This window comes from Arachis ipaensis, chromosome B5, assembly GCF_059453495.1.
Source record: "Arachis ipaensis isolate K30076 ecotype BB chromosome B5, ASM5945349v1, whole genome shotgun sequence".
Taxonomy (NCBI): Eukaryota; Viridiplantae; Streptophyta; class Magnoliopsida; order Fabales; family Fabaceae; genus Arachis; species Arachis ipaensis.
This window is the reverse complement of record NC_142440.1, coordinates 213,534-232,954: the sequence shown is the minus strand read 5'-3', so window position 1 is coordinate 232,954 and position 19,421 is coordinate 213,534. Positions and strand designations below refer to the sequence as shown.

Here is a 19,421-nt window from a genome sequence, read left to right as displayed (position 1 = left end):
ACCCTGAACTATGAACTCTGAACCCTGAACGCTAAACCCTAAACCCTAAACGCGAACCCTAAACACTGAACTCTGAACCCTGAATGCTAAATTCTCATGGTGAACCGAACATAGTACTCATGGTGAACCGAAATCTTAATTATAGTGAACCAAAATCTTAATTATAGTGAACCGAATATACATAATACTATTTATTCTTAGATAAAATTTACATGCTTATTACTTGCTATTTAAATTTAATCTACTTTATTTTTTATAATAAATTTTAAATATTTAAAAATTATTTATTTTATATTTTTTAAATTAAATAATAATTTTTATTTATTTTAATAAATTAATCGTTATCTTATAAATACCATAATAATCACTTTATTCTTATATACCGAAAAATATATTTATTTTTGATAAACATTAAAAAAAAAGTGTCTCTAATAATTTATATATGGCATTAGTGTGTGACTGGACCTGACAAGATATGGTGTAGGTGAAACAACGTATAAAATATATTTTTTATTTGAAATAAAAGTTTCTCAATTTAATATTTGGCACATAAATTATCCACTAACCTGTATATTAATAATATTTATACACAACACCACTTAAGTCAGATCTACTCACCTCCATCATCTCTAACCACTTTCATTCTCTGCTGAATCGATCATAGTTCGTGTGTGGTAGTTGATATTGGAATGTGATTTTTTATTGGTAGTTATTGTTTTCGGTTCACCACACCTTATAAGTTCGATTTAGTATGCAGAGCTGTACGAGGATCGGCATATATGGAGAGAATTTTATGGTGAACCGAAATCTTAATTATGGTGAACCGAAATCTTAATTACGGTGAAACAATTATATAGTGCTTAGGAAAGAAAACAGAACATATTGGTCTAATTTTTGTTAGACTGCATTATGTGGACCGAACCGAAAAGATAAACGTGATGAACTACCTCTTTAGTACTTACCGAACCGAGAAGTTACTCACATATATTGAGAGTTACTCACAGTTACTCATTCACAGTTACTCACAGTTACATATTATCAATTCAATTCAATTCAGATGTAACCTCAGACCATTTAATTCACTTCAAATAAAATTAGCAATTTCATTCCATTAAATTCGATTCAGAATTCAATAATCCAAACCTCATCAAATTGATGCGTTTCAGAAGAATCATCAAAATCGCGCTCATTCAACTGATTTGAAGTTGATTCATTCATTGTTTCAATTCAAAAGTGCAGATTGAAAAAGAAAATAAAGAAGAAGATGAACGACGAATTTAATTCGGTTGAAGAAGAAGAAGAAGAAGAAAAACGCGAAAGAGGTTTACGTTGTTTGAAAAGGTTTACGTTGAGAAACGTTGATAACGCAAAATAAAGATTCGTTATATAGGTTATAAGAGGCGCATGTAAAACAAACAGGGGAGTGGGGCATGGAGTGAAAGTTGCTTGAATACCATCCATATAATTTTTACATGGATGTAGAATTTTTCCCATAAAATTATACTCTAAAAATTAATAAAAAATTATTTATTTAATTTTACCAATAATTTTAGATTTAGTTTGGATAAATTTTTGTTTTTTAAAAGTTATAATATTTATATTTAATAAATTAAATTAAAAAAATTTTTTAACAAACACAAGTAATAACATATATATATGTTTAGTAAAATAGTTTTAAAATTTAAAAATATTATAACAACCACTAGGTACTTTTAAATTTAAAATTTAAAATTACTATAATAGATTTGTTTAGGTGAATTTTTAAGAAAATATCTTTTTTCAAAAGATCTTATAGAAAAATAAAAGTAATTTTATATTTACATATCTCATATAAAAATATTTTTTTATTTATCAATTATGTTTGGGTATAACTATATAAAAGTATTTTTTGTTTATTTACTATGTGAAAAAATATTTTTTTAAAGAAAAAATATCTTTTAAAAAAAGATGTAAAGTGTTTGTTTTGGTGCCATTGAGTTGATAAAAAAAATCTTTTCAAATAAAAAAAGATTTTTTTTAGCGTATTTGGTAAATTTCTAGTAGTAAAAGTAAAAGTACTAGAAAAAAAATATTTTTTTTGAGAAGTTAAAATTTATATTTTTTAAAAAAATTCTAAAAAAAAAGATGTTTTTCACGTAATAAATAAACAAAAATATTTTTATATGATTATACCCAAACATAATTGATAAATAAAAAGATATTTTTGCATGAGTTATCCAAATATAAAATTACTTTTACTTTTTAATAAGATCTTTTGAAAAAAGATAACTTGAAAAAAGACCTTTCTTAAAAGCTCACTGAAACAAGCCCAATTATAACTTCTCAAAGTACTTTTTATTAGACTTTTTTATTTTGAAGAGCACAAACTAATTTTAAAAATTCTCCGCTTAGATACTTTTAAAAGCACCCCTAACTTTTAAAAGCTGCAAATACAATTACGTAAATTTTTTTATTTACCAAACGCAAAATAAGGTGCTTGTGCTTTTCAAAAGCACAAATACCTTTTTAAAAGGCTTTATCAAACCAAGTCTTAATTTTTAGTATCGATAAATTTAACTTATCTTTTTCAAAATTTAATAGTAGCAATGTCTATTACCACCGACTGGAATGTCACTATTATTAATCAATTTTAGAATAAAGTAACAAATAAAATTTTGATATAGATTAATATTTGGGGGAAAAAAATCAATGAAATCCTCAACAATAATAGTCGTGGACATATTACTTCTAGATTAACTTTTATCATCAATGTAGAAAGTCTTAATTTGAACATAACTTATCCACGCCTATTATTGTGAAAGACTTGATTGGCATTTTTTTTCCTCTAAAGACTAATCTACCAGAAATATAAACTTTTAGGTACGTCATTCGCGAATTGCTTCGATCTTGCAAGGATGAGGCCGAAAATGTCGGCAATGGTGGCAAGAAGAGGAGTAGAGAGAAGAATGGACGAGAAGGCTAAGGTGGTGGTGAAGGCCTTTAGCTTAAAGTTGGCGATGTCGTGGTGGTGGTGAAGGAGGAGGGTGTATGTTAGTGTGATGGTATTGCATATTATGATGGTGGATTTAGGTTTGGGAGGAAGGATTTGGGGAGGACAGTGACATAACTGTGGTTGTGGACGTTGGTGTTGACGGTGATAATAATATTAGATATCGAAGATAAAAAAGATGGATAATTTAAAGATTTTGGTTAATTTTTATTAAAAGTTTATAAAATTTTAAGAGTTGGATATTTTTATCACAAAAATCTCATTTTTTATGGGTATAAATTTAGTTTTGTTCTTTAAAAAATAGTTTTATGGTTATTCAAAATATTAGTAGATAGAAATTTTTTTTTTTTTTAAATAAAGTTAAAATATTGATGCCAAGGAACCAAAGCAAGTAATGATATATTAAGGTGAACTTTAATATCATTAGAAATAAATGTGTTAGATATCTGTACTCGTAGCAAAATTTGTTGGCATGATTTAACTACATGTGCATTAATGGTAAAATTATTAGTTTGCAAAGGGGTGGTGTTAAGGTGGCAATAAATAACTAATTACATAAAATCATAAAAGAGTTAGAAGGTAAATATATTATTAAATAGGTTCCCCTTCTTCAAGGCTTCAAGTAACCTTAATAACAAAGACAAGTGTACACATCCAATAGAGATACATCAATCATGTGGGTAACTAGGTATTGTACCCTATGCTTGATTTTGCTTTAAGGGCAACCCAAGTAACCCTTATTACTTCCACGTAAAGAACAATGTTTTATATTATTTTAGAAAAATCTTGTGTATCAATTCGTGCATGGCCAAATAAGGAAAAAGTTTGGTAACATAATTTTTTTTAGTCATGATTAGTCAAAAGTTTATATAATTTACTTTATTTATATCACTTAATAATAATTTTATTTTTTATCTCACTCTCTTATCATTTCACTTATCATATTCTTATCAATTCTACTTATTAATAATATTAATTATAATATCATATTCCTTACTATTAGTCATTCTTGTAATCAATACTTAATATTTTTTTATAATTTAATTTTTATATTTAAGAATACATTAAATATTAATAATAATAAGAAGAATGGACGGTAATGATAATATACATTAATTGAGTTAATTACACTTGATTCTTTGTTTTCCTTAAGGTATTTAATATCAATCAATGAAAATATAAAAAAATCATTAATTCTTTGTTTCCGTTAAGGCATTTACTTGCACTTGATTCTTTGTAATATATATCTTCCATTAATTTAATTATGATCATTCAAAAATCATGACTATAATACCATTGCAAGCAGAATAGTGTATAAATCAAGAAATTTTACAAGGAGTCGCGTTTATCGTTGCAAATAGTATGATATTTGAATTCGTCCTTAATACGGTACCTATAGTAGAAGAATTTGAACAATAGACGGACTCACCCGACGAGGTTGTTGTCAGTCAACCAATTCTCGAGAATATAAAAAACCACACTAGCTTTGATGAGGTATGGTAATAAACTGTTTTAATTTTTTTTTGTGCTTTTATGTGCAATTATAATTATATTGTATACTAACTAAGTTCATACACATAACATTCATACGTACATATACATAACATCCATAATTACATACAACTAACATCTAAAAATTAAATTCATGTTTATTAGATATTACATTCATACACATATCATTTTTTAGTTATTGCATATGTAAATATAAAGTTAACACAGATATTTTTTAAATTTTATCATAATTGAATTTAAAAAAATATCAAATTCTTAAATTAATCTATTCAATTGATAAATTTACACATAACATCTATAAATTTATACACATAACATCCATAATTTCATGTTAATAACATCTATAATTTGTATTCATAATATTTATAATTTCATACCTATAATGTTTATAATTAATAAATTTTTATAATTAATATTATCAAATTTTAAACTATACATCTTATTGTATTTTTCAAATTATCTCATATGTGCACTAATAGGCCATAATTTTAATTATTTTAATATTTTTATTTAATATTCATATGTATGCTTATTTATTGATTTTAATATGACGAGTTAATAATTTTTTAAAAAAAATATTTTTTAATTTTTGTTTATTTTTTATTTTTTAATAATCTATATGTAAAATATAAGATGTATAATAGAAGTTGTTAAAATTTTTTAATTTAATTTTCATATTTTTTATAGAGAATTATTGCATTTTAATGGATAATAATATGATTGAGAGATGTAAGGGATTTGATTTGGAAGAAACTGAAATTAATTTTGGAAAGAACATTAATGACTCTAAACATGTAGCAAAATAATAGATGATAAGGAGGATAAGTGATAAAAAGATGTATATCACTTACTTGTCAAGAGAATAGAAATTTTTATGTAATATTCTTATATTGTAATTATTTTTTGGCTACCTAACATCACCGCCAAATAATAACACACTATAGCTATATTTATTATTATGTTCAGTTAGAGCTATTTGGCTCCTAAATTTGTGTTATCTAACTGAAACAACTTCCCTAACTGTCATCTTTTCGCTAAGCACCCCAAAAATGTCACATGTCCCATCACAATAGGTCCACATCAACCATGCTTATATATATAATGCAATTTTATCATGCTATATTCTCCGAGTTTAATTAAGCACTGATAAATAAGTACCAATATTACATGGATCATCAACAGCAAGAAAAGTTCAATAAGGCAGAAATTATAGGTTCAGTAGTGATTTGTTTCTATTCTAATCTAATTAAGTATTACTAACTTGTTTTCATTTCTTGTAAATTTTTGCTGACAAAAATTCTTAGTGGGAATCTTTGTCTTTTGCAGATTTGTCATCAGAGATTACTGAATTTGATAGCACTAGTTGGCTTCTTAGTTCAGCCCTGGAGTCCCAAAATGTTATTACTACTAAGTTTTCTAAGTTTTATTGTTAAATTAAATGCTACATATGTATGAAATTTTAGCCACTTTTTTCCTGAGTATTATATATTCTTTGTTAAAATTGCAGGTGAAAACAACTGAAAATCACACAAGGGAATGTCACAAGAAGAAGAAGATACTAGGATGTGCCATAATTTCAGCAGAGGAATTGAAAATAAGAAGTGAGCTTGAAATGGAGATTGAGAAGCATTTAGAAGACGAGATTAAGGAGAGTATCTACTGCCTGGCGCTTCGGTTGCGCAGGATTTACAAGCAGAGGAAGGAGAGGAACAATGCAAAATATGCATCTGAATATGGCAACAACCACCAACTATTACTAAATGATAATAACATCATAAGAATTAGTAACAATGGAACATTTTCTGGGGTGAATATATGGATAAGAATGGAAGGGGGAAGAAGAACAAAGGTTGAAATTAAAGATGTTGCAAAAAGGGTTTGTCCAAAAACTGTTGTGAAAGAAGTGAATGGTTTTGGTGCAAAAAGTAAAAAGTTTGATTGGGTCAATACACTAAGAGAAGATTCTTCAAGTCCTGTTGTTGCTGCTGTCAACAGATCAAATGGAGGGTCAAAGTCAAAGCACAAGAGTTTTGACCTAAAGAATGTTTTCTCAAACTCTAAATTGGAATGTGGGAAGGGAAAGAATAATGGTGGATCCCCATGCCAAGGAAAAAAGAGTGCAAGTGTGGACAAGGAGAAGATACTTCAATTGGAATGGAAATTTTGAAAAATCTTGTTTGGGGTATGTGCTGATTTTTGTTTGGCCTTTTCTTTTATGTTGCTACATACCAAATGATGAATTGATGACATAAGTTTTTTTGGGTTTTTTTTTTTTTCTCTCTAATGACAAATAATGCATGATAGAATGGAAAATATTTTTTTTTGTATTGTTCCGGTCTAAATTGTCCTTATCACTATTTTTTTTTTGTAATTTTGTTAGAGAAATTCCAATTTTTCTCTTATTGTTGGATTCCTTTTAATTGTCAAAATTAGCATTTTCCATTCATGCAAATTTTGAAATTGAATTTAATTGCATTAAAAGTTATAGATCGCTTTAAAATGTGCCCAAGACAATCTTTATATATGAAAGATAATTATCATTTTTAAATTGACTTTGAGGCAGAGTATAATTTGACCTATTCAATTCTAGTAACACATGAAGTTCTTACATAATATGTTATGTATACACTAATTATTAAATTAGTTATTTATATAAAATATGCGTTAAAAATAAGTTAAATAATATATATATTTATATATAAATACATATTTGTGTATACAAATTTTTTTTTTATATATTTATGGTCAAATTATAGGATTTTTTATTTACCAATATACATATTAGTGAGTGTATTTATGTTTATACATTGACATTACACATGTCGAGTATATAAGATAAAAATAATTAAACATAGATTTTTGATGTTATATATCCAGAATGTGTTACAAATTTAAAAAGATATGTAGATATATCTACAGAGATATAACATATAACACATTTTAGGTACACAGCAGCTGAGATCTATGTTTAATTGTTTTTTATCCTGTGTATCTAAGATATGTAATGACAATATATAAATATAAATACACTCAGTAATATATATATATATATATATATATATATATATATATATATATATATATATATATGAAAAAAAAAACCTCAAGTTGCATTTAAATTCTCATTATGAAAAGGTCTGTTTGGCAGAGAAATGTTTCATGTAAATACCGATAAGTCAGCAAACTTATCTTGAAAACTTTGGGCCGGGATATGGAACTAGAGCCTACAACACTTTCATGTTTCTTACTCTTCCGTTCCTGGATCATATTTTGAGTAGAGCTTGTCTTCTCAAATTTACTTGGTCCATAACAATGTCAATGAAGCCCAAATTTTGAAAAGAAAAAGTTACCAAATAGTATGTGGGATACACCAAAAACATTAGACCAAGTTTCCATTCTCTCATTCCGAAAAAATAAAGGGGGCCAAATTAGTTACTCTAACTGAGATTTTATGTTGAAATCGACTTTAAAAGCGTATTTCTATTCTACCTTTGCGTTAGAAAGGAATTAACTAGACGGGGAGGGAAGAAGGTTCGAAAAATTACTTAGGTTACATTGATTAATTTACCCTTGTAAATTGTAATTTGAAAAGATCATGTGGTGAGATTGTTGTGGTTGTGGGAGTCAATATAGGCCCTTAGGAATCATTGCGAAAGCACAAGGTCATTGTTTGGATATTGGGAAGCAGTAGGGTAGCTCTAACTAAACTAGCTATAGGAACACCAAAGTCAGCTCATAACACAACCCACATGCTTACATACAACTTCACAAAGCCAACTTCCTTGGAATTGAACCCTTTTCTTTTCTTCTTTTGCTTTCGAAAAAGCTTTTTGTAATCCAAACGAATCTTTGTTCTTGGTCCCTCCTTCTCTCCTCTTGTTACTTCTTTGCCCCCAGTTGACTCTCATCCACAACCATACATTCTGCGCTTCTTGCAGCTTTATTACTTTTAATTATTTTTTCACCCTTATGATCTTCACTAAACCAACAATGAAGGGGAAAAACATTATTCTACACTTTTTCTCGTTTTAATGTAGCTTTACTCGTTTAACTTCTGATCATAACTTTTTAGTCTAATTATTATAAATATGCACTACTCTCCATGAAAATTGTTGTTGTTAATGACAGGGCTTCATCACTTGGATCATTTTAGACAATAATGTAAAAATACACAAATAATTGTATTCAACAAGTCTTGTACTATATTCTCTATTGATATCTATGTTGTTTGGGTCTGCTATCTTTTTGTTACAAAGGGGGGCCAAAAAAGAAAAAAGAATTTATTTCTGACAGTTTACTTTCTTTCTTCATAGTACAAATTGCATGAATTAATTGTTAAACGTAATTGTTGGTCTCAACTTAACTAGTTTCGCATGAAAATTTGACGAGCTTAGTTAACGTACATAAGCAAGGTGCACTTTCATTGATAAGTACTTGAACACGCTAATAGTTCCTAGCAAAAAGAGCTACGTTAACTTGGTTTAAATGGTTAAAGATTTGAAGAGAAAACAAAGTAACAATTGGTGATGATGAGAATGAATAATGGGAAATTTTGGGATATGATGGATGAACAAGTATGCCAAGTTTTTGAAAAGAGGTTGGTGATTTGATTTGACCGTCCAATTGGTGTTGGAATGGAATGGTCCAATTAAGGGAGCATGGAGACAGTAGCCGTTAAGTCATGTACATGTTTGTAGGAGAGGGAGAGAAGAAGACAGTGAAGGATATGGACATGATGTCCTTTTTTCAACAAACCACCTAAACACACAAAAACAAAAGCACCAAAGGAAGGGGATTCCATATTTCCCATTACAAACATAATGTGGGCCACATATTGGAGCATATGCATGCAGCTTTAACTGATGCTAATTGAGACCACCCCCCCAAAACAAGCAAAGCATCTCACCACTCCTCTCTTCTTTGAGACCTTGCTACTCCCTTCACAAGCAAAGTGCCAATCAACAAGCTTTTTACCCCATTATTGATTGGTCAAACTGCTAGATACTTTACTCGGGTCAAACTATATTACATACACTTATTATCTTTGTATCAAATTAATAATTGCATAATTTGATAGAGAAAGAAGACATAAGAAAGGAAGCAATAGGTGTAGTCAGAAAATGAGGAAAGGTTCTAAAATGAGCATGGTTCTCCATGTTTCCTCAAGTAATCAACCAGGTCCCCCCTTTAGCATGCACACATTAAAGCTGTTTGAAGCCATAAAGGTGTATATTGCATTCCATTACATTCATTAATAATACCTAGCTAGCTAGCTACGACCTAGCATTATTATTTATGTTTATTAATTATTTAGTAGTTAACATTGTACTGTACATACACACTTTGTTAGAGAGTTTAATTAAATGCAACTAGTTGAGAGCATGATTTTGGAGTAGGGATCTGACACGACAGAGATTCTAGGGATCCTAATAGATTCTTCCCTTCATTCAGGTCTCTTGAAATAGCGCCATTGATGGAGGTAGTTGAGGAGAATTGCAGAGAAAAGAATTGTGTCCCCTATGTGCATGTAGCCCTATAGCTCTTTGCAAACTTACAAGGGAATTAATTAATTTTAAGGGTTGGTCAAAATCATCAATGGTTGTAAGAAAAAACAGAGACGCCATAAAAATTGGACAAATTAAAATTGCAAGCGTCTCTGACTGACCAAACTTTGAGTGAAAAAACATGATGCCACATTTATAGAACAGCACTCACATGCAATAACATTTAAGAACACTCCATTTAACACACCCAGATCATGATGAAAAATCAAATTAAACCTTGTCCATTATTATCAAATTGAACACAGCAAGTAATTATTAACTAGCCATTTATTATAAAAAGAAATAGCTTATTGAACAAAGGATCTTGAAAGAATAATAATAAAATATAAGATACATTTTCATTGAACACCGACAAATGATTAATGGCCTATATGCAAGAGATCAACCAATTAATCTTAATTAATACATAATCCCCCTCGGATCATTTTTTAAGGTGTATATGTTAGCTGAAGTAGTGTATGTGAAAGAGAAAAAAAGGAGGTCCTAAATATATATAAAACAAGTGTTACTTGATATATATAAGGTTGTAGAGTAGTGTATGACGATTGAAAAGAAATTAGTTGAGTTGATCATGAAATTATAATATTAATCCGTGGGCTCTAATTAATTCTAGTACAATGCGTGCGATCCCCCTCCTATGAAACAAGGCAACTCCTCTAGCTAGCAACATACATAAATAATACGATCCCCCAAGAATAAGAAAACACAAAGAAACCCTAAAAAAGAAATCAACAGTAATAGTAGTAGCAGCAGCAGCAGTAGCAGTAGCAAGCGCAATTTCCCACCTTTGTTTCTCCAATCCACCCAACTCACCCAATATACATTCCTTTTCATGAAGCTAAGATTTAAGAGAGAGAGAGAGAGAGATGAATGGTTATAGGGGAACCTGAAAGCGTAAGCGTGTATGGAGTGAGAGAGTAGGGAACTAGGGCTTCTTACCGAGGGTGTGTTTGTTGTTATGCATCCAAACCTTGAGAACATGCCGCTTCACACCCGTCTCGTTACAAAACTCTTGAACCGCACCCTCGTCGTGTTTCTGAATCCGCCATCCCAATCTCTCTGCAAGTTCCAGCATCTTCTCCTTCTGCTCCTGCGTGAACTTCGTCCTGAACCTCTTCCGTGATGATGACCCTCCTCCTCCGCCCCCGCCACCGCCACTCACGTCTTCCTGCTCGAAATCCCGCGCTGTTCCTCCACCTCCGGCTCCGGAGGTCGAAGGGAGAGCCAGTGTTCCCGCTCTCTGCTGCCCCCCGCTCACGTGTAAGTACCCCGCCGGAGTGCGGTAGTAGGCCGCAAACGGCGGCGGCTGGTGGTGGTGGGGGTGGTGAGTCAGGAGATAAGGTCCTCCTCCTCCTGGTCCTGCTCCGGCGAGCTCAGTCTCCTTGCGGTGGAAGTTGCGGTGGCAGTTGCAGGCGGCGCATTTGAGTGCGTCGAGGGTTCCCTCCGTGCCGGCGGGCATGAACTCGCCGCAACCGTCGAGTGCGTGTCCGCCGATCCCCACGGCATGGTTCTTCAAACACTCTCTGTATCTTGGCTTCACCATGTTGCTGCTGTTGTTGTTGTTGTTGTTCCTCACGGTCATGGGTTGAACCACCAACATGGGTTCCGAACCGGACATTTTAACCCGGGTCGGGTTTCCAAGAGGGTCATAACCCGTTCCTCCTGGCACACACAGCTCTTCTTCTTGCTCCTCTTGCTCGTCGAATTCCATCTCTTGAAAATTCTGATTACTCTCTCTCTCCTATTCTTCTCTGCTAATTAGTGTTACTTTCTCTCTCTACTTTGGTTTTGTTTTGGTTTGCAACTTTGCATCGGGGGGAGAGAGAGAGAGAGAGAGAGGGAGAGAGGTTTGTTTGTCGAAAGGGGTTTTGATTCATTCATATACTTTTTCGGTTCTCTGTTGTGTTCTTATTAATCGTCATCATCATCACCATCACTGTAAAACTACTTCAACCCTCTATTGTCCTTCAACCGGCTATACCCGGTCATGTCAGGCGGTGATTTCTCATTTTTACCCCCTTGCTGGATGAATGGTGAAGAGCTGTCACTGTTCTTGGGGACATTAGTACTACTCTGCACCGTAGCAGATGAGCACAAAAATGGATAAATATAACATTTTGTAGATAATGTTAATTACTTGTATCCTTCGGAATAAGGAATAAAGGCCCAACATCACAAAGCCCAACAAACAGAGAGGGATAAACTTTCAAGTGGAAATTGTTGGCTAAGGCCACTATTAGAGATTTAATTAGTGAGTTTACAGGTAGGTTATTTCATGGCTTAGAATCGTAGATTTAAAAAAAATAAACTTTATTCGGAATGATATAAAGATAATTTGAATGGTGCAAGATGATAAAGACACAAATTTCGCAACGGGGTTAGAGGGAGAATGTCCCCGGCCCCCACGTACAAGTGATTTATTGTTATTGATATTTCGCCAGTCTTACAAAACTACATTATGAGTAGGATCACACCATCAACAACCATTCCCAATTCGAAAAGTCTAGGGCTAGCAACTTTGTTAAATTTTGGTCAACAAAAAAAAATAAGTCATTAGATGAAATCTCATATTAATCTCATACCATTAAAATTATCATTCATGGCTATTTGATAACTACAAATCACAAAAGTTACTACTCCTAACATTCCTCATCCAATTAATAACAATAACATACGTCAACATTACTATTAGTGTTCTAAAACAAACATGTTACACTAAAACCACCCATTGCTAAAATAAAAATATCATTTTCATTATCATTATCATGAGTAGAGACTTATTTTCTCTCATTATTTTAGAAAACCTCATCCGTTCTAAATCATTTCACAGTATTACATTTTTATTCAACGACCTTCCTTTTAAAATTCACATTCGGTCGTAGTTGGATGTCAATGTATAAATACACATTCCCTGTCTATCATTGCATCTTTTTTTTGGAATCAAATATAAGGTTTATTCTATTTTTTTTTGTTTCTCACAAAATTTCTAATCCAACAGACCAAAGATTAATTTACAACAGTATTAAATACTAAGCTCTATTTAAAAATTTATTATTGGCTAATGAGTTATTGTATGTACAAGACTTAATTTAAATTTCTGACATTTGCTTAAACAAATTAGACCAACCAAATTTGATTTACTCTATTTGTTTTTAATGCATCAATTTTCTCATGTTATTTTATCGTATCAAAATTAATACTTAGACATTCATTTCAATATAATTATACATAAGAGATGAAACATATTAAAAAATATTAATAAATATGTTTTTTATACTACTTAAAATTATCGTTAATATATACGCATATATAATATTTATTTAGTAGTTATATATTAAATTAAAAATAAATCAATATTATCTTAATATCAAAATAAAGAAATAGATACTATGCGCTTCTCTATATAAAGGGCATGCTAGTACTTTTAATCTAGCTAATGGTTTAAAGTTTTTCCACAAGTTTTCGAAATTTTGAAAATTAATTTTAATATAAATAATTTTAGTTAATAGAACACTTGAAATTTTTTCAACTATACAAACTATGAAAGTATGCACCTTCTAATTTTGTAAGATAGTGTAGTATAATTCCCTAAAATAATTAGATATTCTGAAATTTTAATTTCTCGAAAAAAGAAAAACTTGAGAGATATACATTAATGGATATAATACAACTAACTTCTTTTCCCAGTTGAAGGTGTTTTTTTTTTAATACAAATAAATAAAATTTTAATGAGCATCGCAGTAATTTAACTAAAATATACAATATTTATATTAATTGAATCTTATTATTCTCTCTCAAAATATTATCAAATTAATCTTGTTATTCATTCTCAAAATAATGAAAATATTGTTTAAAGATACAACGTTATAACTTAAACTAGCAAAAAGCCGGGCAAATGTCCGGGTCAAAGACAATTTTTTTCATAAATTTATTGGTTTCAAATTATAAATTATGTTTTTAATAATAGATATTTATGTATTATTGATTTATGTACTAAGTCAGCATTATATTTTTAAATAATCTAACTATTAGTCTTATACAACTACAAAAATTTATGATAACATATCACTTGGTAAATATAAATACAAAATACTCTAATTTATTGAATATTTTTCAACATTTGATTATGTAATATAATCTTTAATTTTAAGAATTTAATTTTGTAGTTGTTCAACTTTTGATAATTTAATTCTGTATTTTAATTACGTTGATTATTGGATCTGCAAAGCATAAAATCTGCTCACTAAAAAATATTTTAATTACAACATTTTTATATCAATAAAATAATTAATCACTAGTCAACAAAATTGAATAATAATGGAGCAATTAAACTTTAAATAAAATAAGTTGTTTTAACTATTTTAATGTGTACCTAAGACAATAACTCTGAATTTTTAATGTACAACTAACTCTATAAGTTACATCTTCCTTTTGGAATGTCAATTGTAGCATCCTAAAGAACAAAAGTGATCATGTATTAGTAAGATATTAAAACATGAAATGAAACGAAAATTAAATAATTTTTTTTTCTCTTGTTCCTTTTTTTTTTATCATCATCAAAATAAATACTCATTAAAATTGAATTATATGCTTCATTAGTTCAATTGGTAAAGAGTGCCTTGATATAAACCAGCATGCATTTCATGTGAGTTACATGTTTATCTATTGATTTTTTTCGTTTTGAAATTTATAATTTGATAAATACTCAAAATTTAAATAATTTTATGTGTAGGTTTATGTGTCTTTTTGAATTTCATAAATTCATCTAGTAAAAGTAAGGTCTCATCTTAGAATCAAAAAGAATATTAACTCAAATATGATGCGCAGAGTTTCAGATGTTAAGTCTTGTATTGATTCAAGAATAATACTAAAAAATAAAATCTAATTCATAACTTAAAAATTTGTTATCTTAACTACAGAAATCACGGTACATTTGCATAGCAACACTGCAAGTGAAAAGTATCAACAATTTGCAAAGCACTATCAACCATAGGTCATAGTTCATAGCCATATATGGAATGCAAGAATGGTCACAATTTATGGATGTAACTAAATACCTACAATTGATATTTTGATCAAAAGAAATGCATTAAATTTAAAAGAAACCCAAAATCCAAGAAAAGTCTTAGTAAACATACTTTCATGATGAGTCCGAAAGTCTTAACTTCATCACTAAATTTTATGATTCTTTGTTCAACAAGGACAATGGCAATAGTTCCTCGCCCCTTGAAAAAAATTAAATTATAACAAAATTGAGGTAACATTCTAAAAAAATATACGTTAAATCAATATGTGACTTTACAATATTTAAGAGCATTTCAAAACAGATTTTTATGAGCACTAAATAAAGTTAATAAAAATATATAACAAAACAATTCCACTAGGGAACTAACTCAGTATTTGCCAACTACCAGCCAATTCAACTGGGTTTCCTAACAAAAAGCCCAAACAACTGAAGAAACACCCCTAAATATTTACCACTAGTTACCCTAACCTCACCTTTCAAGTTTACATTCAGTAGAATTCAAAAATTCACCACACAATCCTTCCTCTTCCTCCCTCACTCGACATCCCTGCTACGCCACTGCCATCGGTCGGTGAAGTCACCGCCAATGTGGAACGGCCACCATTGTCGAGACTTCCACTACCAACGTTGTTGCCGCGTCGACCAACCTGCCACCTCCACCCAATTCCAGGTGTCGTCTTTGCCGGCGCCTCCATGCGTGTTCCGAGCGACGTCTGTGTCCATCGTCGTCGCCGACCTTCCTCCTTGCCGCGCTACCCGCCGCTGCGCCGCCATCCTCCCACCATGAGTCCCCTATCCTTGTTTTTACCATGTTTGAATATGTATCTATTTCTTTTTCAAATCCTATATTGGAGGGAAGAAGTAATTGGGATTTTTTTTTATTTGATTTGTGTTTAATTATGCTGAATTGGAAGCAATTATAGATTGAATATTACTGTTATTATAGATTGTATAGCTTTTTTTAGGAAGAAATTTTTGTTCTTTCCAATTCAAAATGTTTATGATTTAAATTGTTTTCTATACTGTTATTTGTTCCATGAATTTGTGGATTCTGTATGCACGCGTTGCACAGGCTTTTTTTAGGAAGTAATTGCTTTCTGCATGTACGGATGGTTTTCAAATTTATTGAGAATGGCTGTAATTTAGTTGACTCTACTTGTATATGCTCACTTAGGTTGTATGTTGTATGTCAATCACAATTGATTCAGTTATCTAAAGATGGTGAATCTGAACCCTTTTTTTCTTTCCAATTTGTAGATGTTTCTGTTCACATCAAAAAGATGTTCGATTTGCTATGTATGTGGGTGATTCTTTATTGAGTTTGGGGCTGTTGTATTTTCCTTTTTTTAAATTCTATCCGGCATGTTTTTCCGAATAGGTACTTGATTGTTTTTGCATATATCTAAGTAGATGTTACTTTTGTTAAGCATCAGGATGTTCCTTTTGCATATTAACTAGATGTTACTTTATACATTTTTTGAATTTTCTTGTGTTGTAGTTGTGGATGTCTATATTTCTTTTAGAATTGCATGACCTCTTTTTTAAAAATCCTACTCGGCATTTTTCTCTGTGTAGGTACCTGATTGTTTTTGCAAAGATCTAAATAGATGTTACTTCTGTTAAGCATTATGATGTTCTTTTTTCTTACTAAATGGATGTTACTTTATACATTTTTTGAGTATTCTTGTGTTGTAGTTGTGAATGACTGTATTTCTTTAAAAATTGCATGGCCCTCTTTTTTAAGTCCTACTCGGTATGTTTCTTCGTGTAGGTACATGATTATTTTTGCAAATATTTAAGTGGATGTTACTTCTGTCAAGTATTAGGATGTTCTTTTTCTATACTAAATGGATGATACTTTAATAGAAGCCATGTGAATGTTAAATTAAAAAAGCTTATCCCACATAAGTAAAAAACAAAACCAAAACACAGAACATCACATGCATGTTAATCAACGATGATTTTTCCTAATACAATGCTTAATAATGATGATTTGTATAAATTAATTGTAATTTAACTAACAATAATCACACAGCTTTTTGGCATTATTGATTCTTCTATTTTGATGATGGAATCAAAATTGTTCACAATTAGTAGTTGCTTCTTGTTAGTTCTTAAACATAAAATGAAAAGAAAATAATAGAATTGCTTCTGCTCAAGAAACTATCTAATTGTGACCTATTTCTAATCACTAGCGTAATGTGACTTTAAAACTCAAATTTGTTATAATATTTTGTTAAAAATCTAAGAGCAATGAAAAACATTGTTAAACTAGCATACACTCTTCTCTAAATCTTAAGACATGCTAATAATCCAATCATTAGTAATAAGAATAATTTTTTTTTGTTGTTGTGTATATAATTCAATGTTTAAACATGTAACAAATGATAAGAAACACAATATCTTTTTGCCAAAGAGACTTGACAGAAGTGTTTTGTTACACTTCTAGTTATTTATTTGTCGTTCTTACAAAAATAATCAAATGAATAAAAGAATGAATTGCATTTTGTACACTCCTACTTACTACATCTTTCAACTAATTCTATATTCTATATTCAATTTCAATTTTTGATTTTGACTATACCAACACAAATATATACAAAAAGAAAACAAACTACAGGGGACAAATTGCAAGTTGTAACCATGATGAATTATAATTTTCCAAGTTGATAATCAATTTTGACTCATTCAGTTCCAAAAATCTCAGAATCCCTTTCTAATTTCTTACTCTTTCACACCTTTTGCAGGTTCCAAAAGCAAGTGATGCCTACAATTTTTACAATCTACAACTGAATTTGTCTTTGAACCAATATATCTAAAGCCTCTTTCATCCAAGGACATGTTTCTTTTACTTCTGCCACAGCCATCCATCTTCTTTTCCTGAAATTTATCTCTAGCCAATTATCTAAATTACTTGCTAACAAGCATAGAAAACATATATCCCTCATGAATTGTGGGTTGTCCTTTGCTCTTATAAGTCAATTTTTCTAATTTATTATGCAAAGAGAACAACCAAATCAAAGATTATTTAAATATAAACATATAATACCATTCCTAAAAAACATAAAAAAATATATCAAAAAAGAACATCCGAAAAATATAAAAATAAATATCAACTATTCAATTTTTCACATTCATCTTTAGCTTACAACGGCAGATTTCACCCTAGTCTAATTAATATTCCATCAATTATTCAATTTTCACCTAACCCATGGCAATGAACATAAGTCTATTATCTATATGCGTTATACATAGCAAGTTGGCAATAGTTATGAAAATATGGAACAATTCATACAACAACAAAAAATATGAAAACCAAATAAGTACTAGCAATAGTTAGGAAATCAAAGAAACCTACGTATAGAAGACAAGAAAAATAACTTGCAAGAATTATGAAGTAGCAGTAAACATCTAGACAGAAACCTTCAACCAGCAAGAACGGCAGCGAGGCAATGATTCTTGCAGTAAACTACCTATCAGCACAAAATTTGGCGCACCAAGGAGACAATGACGCAGTGGTCATGGAGGCGAGACTGCCGGCACACTGGAGCAGCGACGAATCGGCACTTTGGACAAGAAAGAAGACCGACGAGATGAGAGAGAATGGTGATCACAGTCCTTCCTGAGGAGGGGAAATGATCCCTGGACAACAAAACGGCGGTGCAACGATGAAATGAATGAGAGGGGACGATGGAGCTTCTTCCGATTTCCTTTGTGGCGGTGAAGAGGTGGTTGTGGGATGTCACCTAACAGCACGGTGTTAGGTGTCGTGGCGGCTGTGCCAACTGGAGAAGAGTGTGGACAACATGGCTGTGGGAATGGGAGAAGGGGAAGGGTTTCTATGTGTGTGACTATGGAAGTGGAAGTGGGAGAGAAGGAGAAGCATTTTCCCAATTTTTTATTAGGGTTTACTTAATCAGCTTTTAATTATTCAAATTTTAAATTTTAAAAAAATTTAAAATTAATTATTAAATGAAATTGTTTAAAAATTTGCTTGGTTTATCTTGGTTCCCTATACTTTTCCATAACAAAATTCTTCCCTTGATTGAAAAGGGAGGGAAAAAAGCAAGAGTGACTATTGTTATGCAATAATTTTATAATAAATAATGAGTCATCAATAATTCAACTCAATAGTATGATTAAGGAGAGATCAGGGTCAATTGAGACCAACGTAGTGGGGTGCCCATGATTTATAAATCTCACTGCAAGGATGGCTGCACAAGTGATCCTATGTTTGCAAGTTTTTGGATTTACAGCTTCTATTTCAATCCGTGTTGCCCTAACATGATTTGGCTCCATAAATGGTGGAATGATCTCTTTTAACACGATA

At 30.8% G+C, this 19,421-nt stretch overlaps 2 protein-coding genes across 3 annotated transcripts; one reads left to right on the top strand and one right to left on the bottom strand.

The window, feature by feature from the left end:
* The first annotated feature begins 5,630 nt into the window (after window positions 1-5,630).
* On the top strand, window positions 5,631-6,753 carry LOC107641600 (uncharacterized). Its single transcript, XM_016345083.3, has 3 exons — window positions 5,631-5,714; window positions 5,828-5,898; window positions 6,009-6,753. Exons 1-3 carry the CDS (start codon window positions 5,669-5,671, stop codon window positions 6,666-6,668), a joined length of 777 nt encoding a protein of 258 aa, XP_016200569.1. The 5' UTR covers window positions 5,631-5,668; the 3' UTR covers window positions 6,669-6,753.
* A 3,879-nt stretch (window positions 6,754-10,632) lies between these two features.
* On the bottom strand, window positions 10,633-11,988 carry LOC107639896 (zinc-finger homeodomain protein 2). Of its 2 annotated transcripts, XM_088489051.1 has the most exons (2): window positions 11,005-11,988; window positions 10,633-10,903 (listed from the first exon to the last, which is right to left on the bottom strand). In XM_088489051.1, the coding sequence occupies exons 1-2, from the start codon at window positions 11,774-11,776 to the stop codon at window positions 10,896-10,898; spliced, it is 780 nt and encodes a 259-aa protein (XP_088345177.1). In that variant the 5' UTR covers window positions 11,777-11,988; the 3' UTR covers window positions 10,633-10,895. The 2 variants fall into 2 exon arrangements, with proteins under 2 accessions (XP_088345177.1, XP_088345176.1); XM_088489050.1 differs by having other exon boundaries at window positions 10,851-11,940.
* Window positions 11,989-19,421: the final 7,433 nt, after the last annotated feature.

Excerpts from the sequence above, each read along its gene's own strand:
- LOC107641600 (XM_016345083.3), top strand. The coding sequence starts at position 5,669 with ATGGATCATCAACAGCAAGAAAAGTTCAATAAGGCAGAAATTATAG. Across the intron at positions 5,715-5,827 it reads CAATAAGGCAGAAATTATAG|ATTTGTCATCAGAGATTACT; the intron begins GTTCAGTAGTGA and ends TGTCTTTTGCAG. Across the intron at positions 5,899-6,008 it reads CAGCCCTGGAGTCCCAAAAT|GTGAAAACAACTGAAAATCA; the intron begins GTTATTACTACT and ends TTAAAATTGCAG.
- LOC107639896 (XM_088489050.1), bottom strand. The coding sequence starts at position 11,776 with ATGGAATTCGACGAGCAAGAGGAGCAAGAAGAAGAGCTGTGTGTGCCA.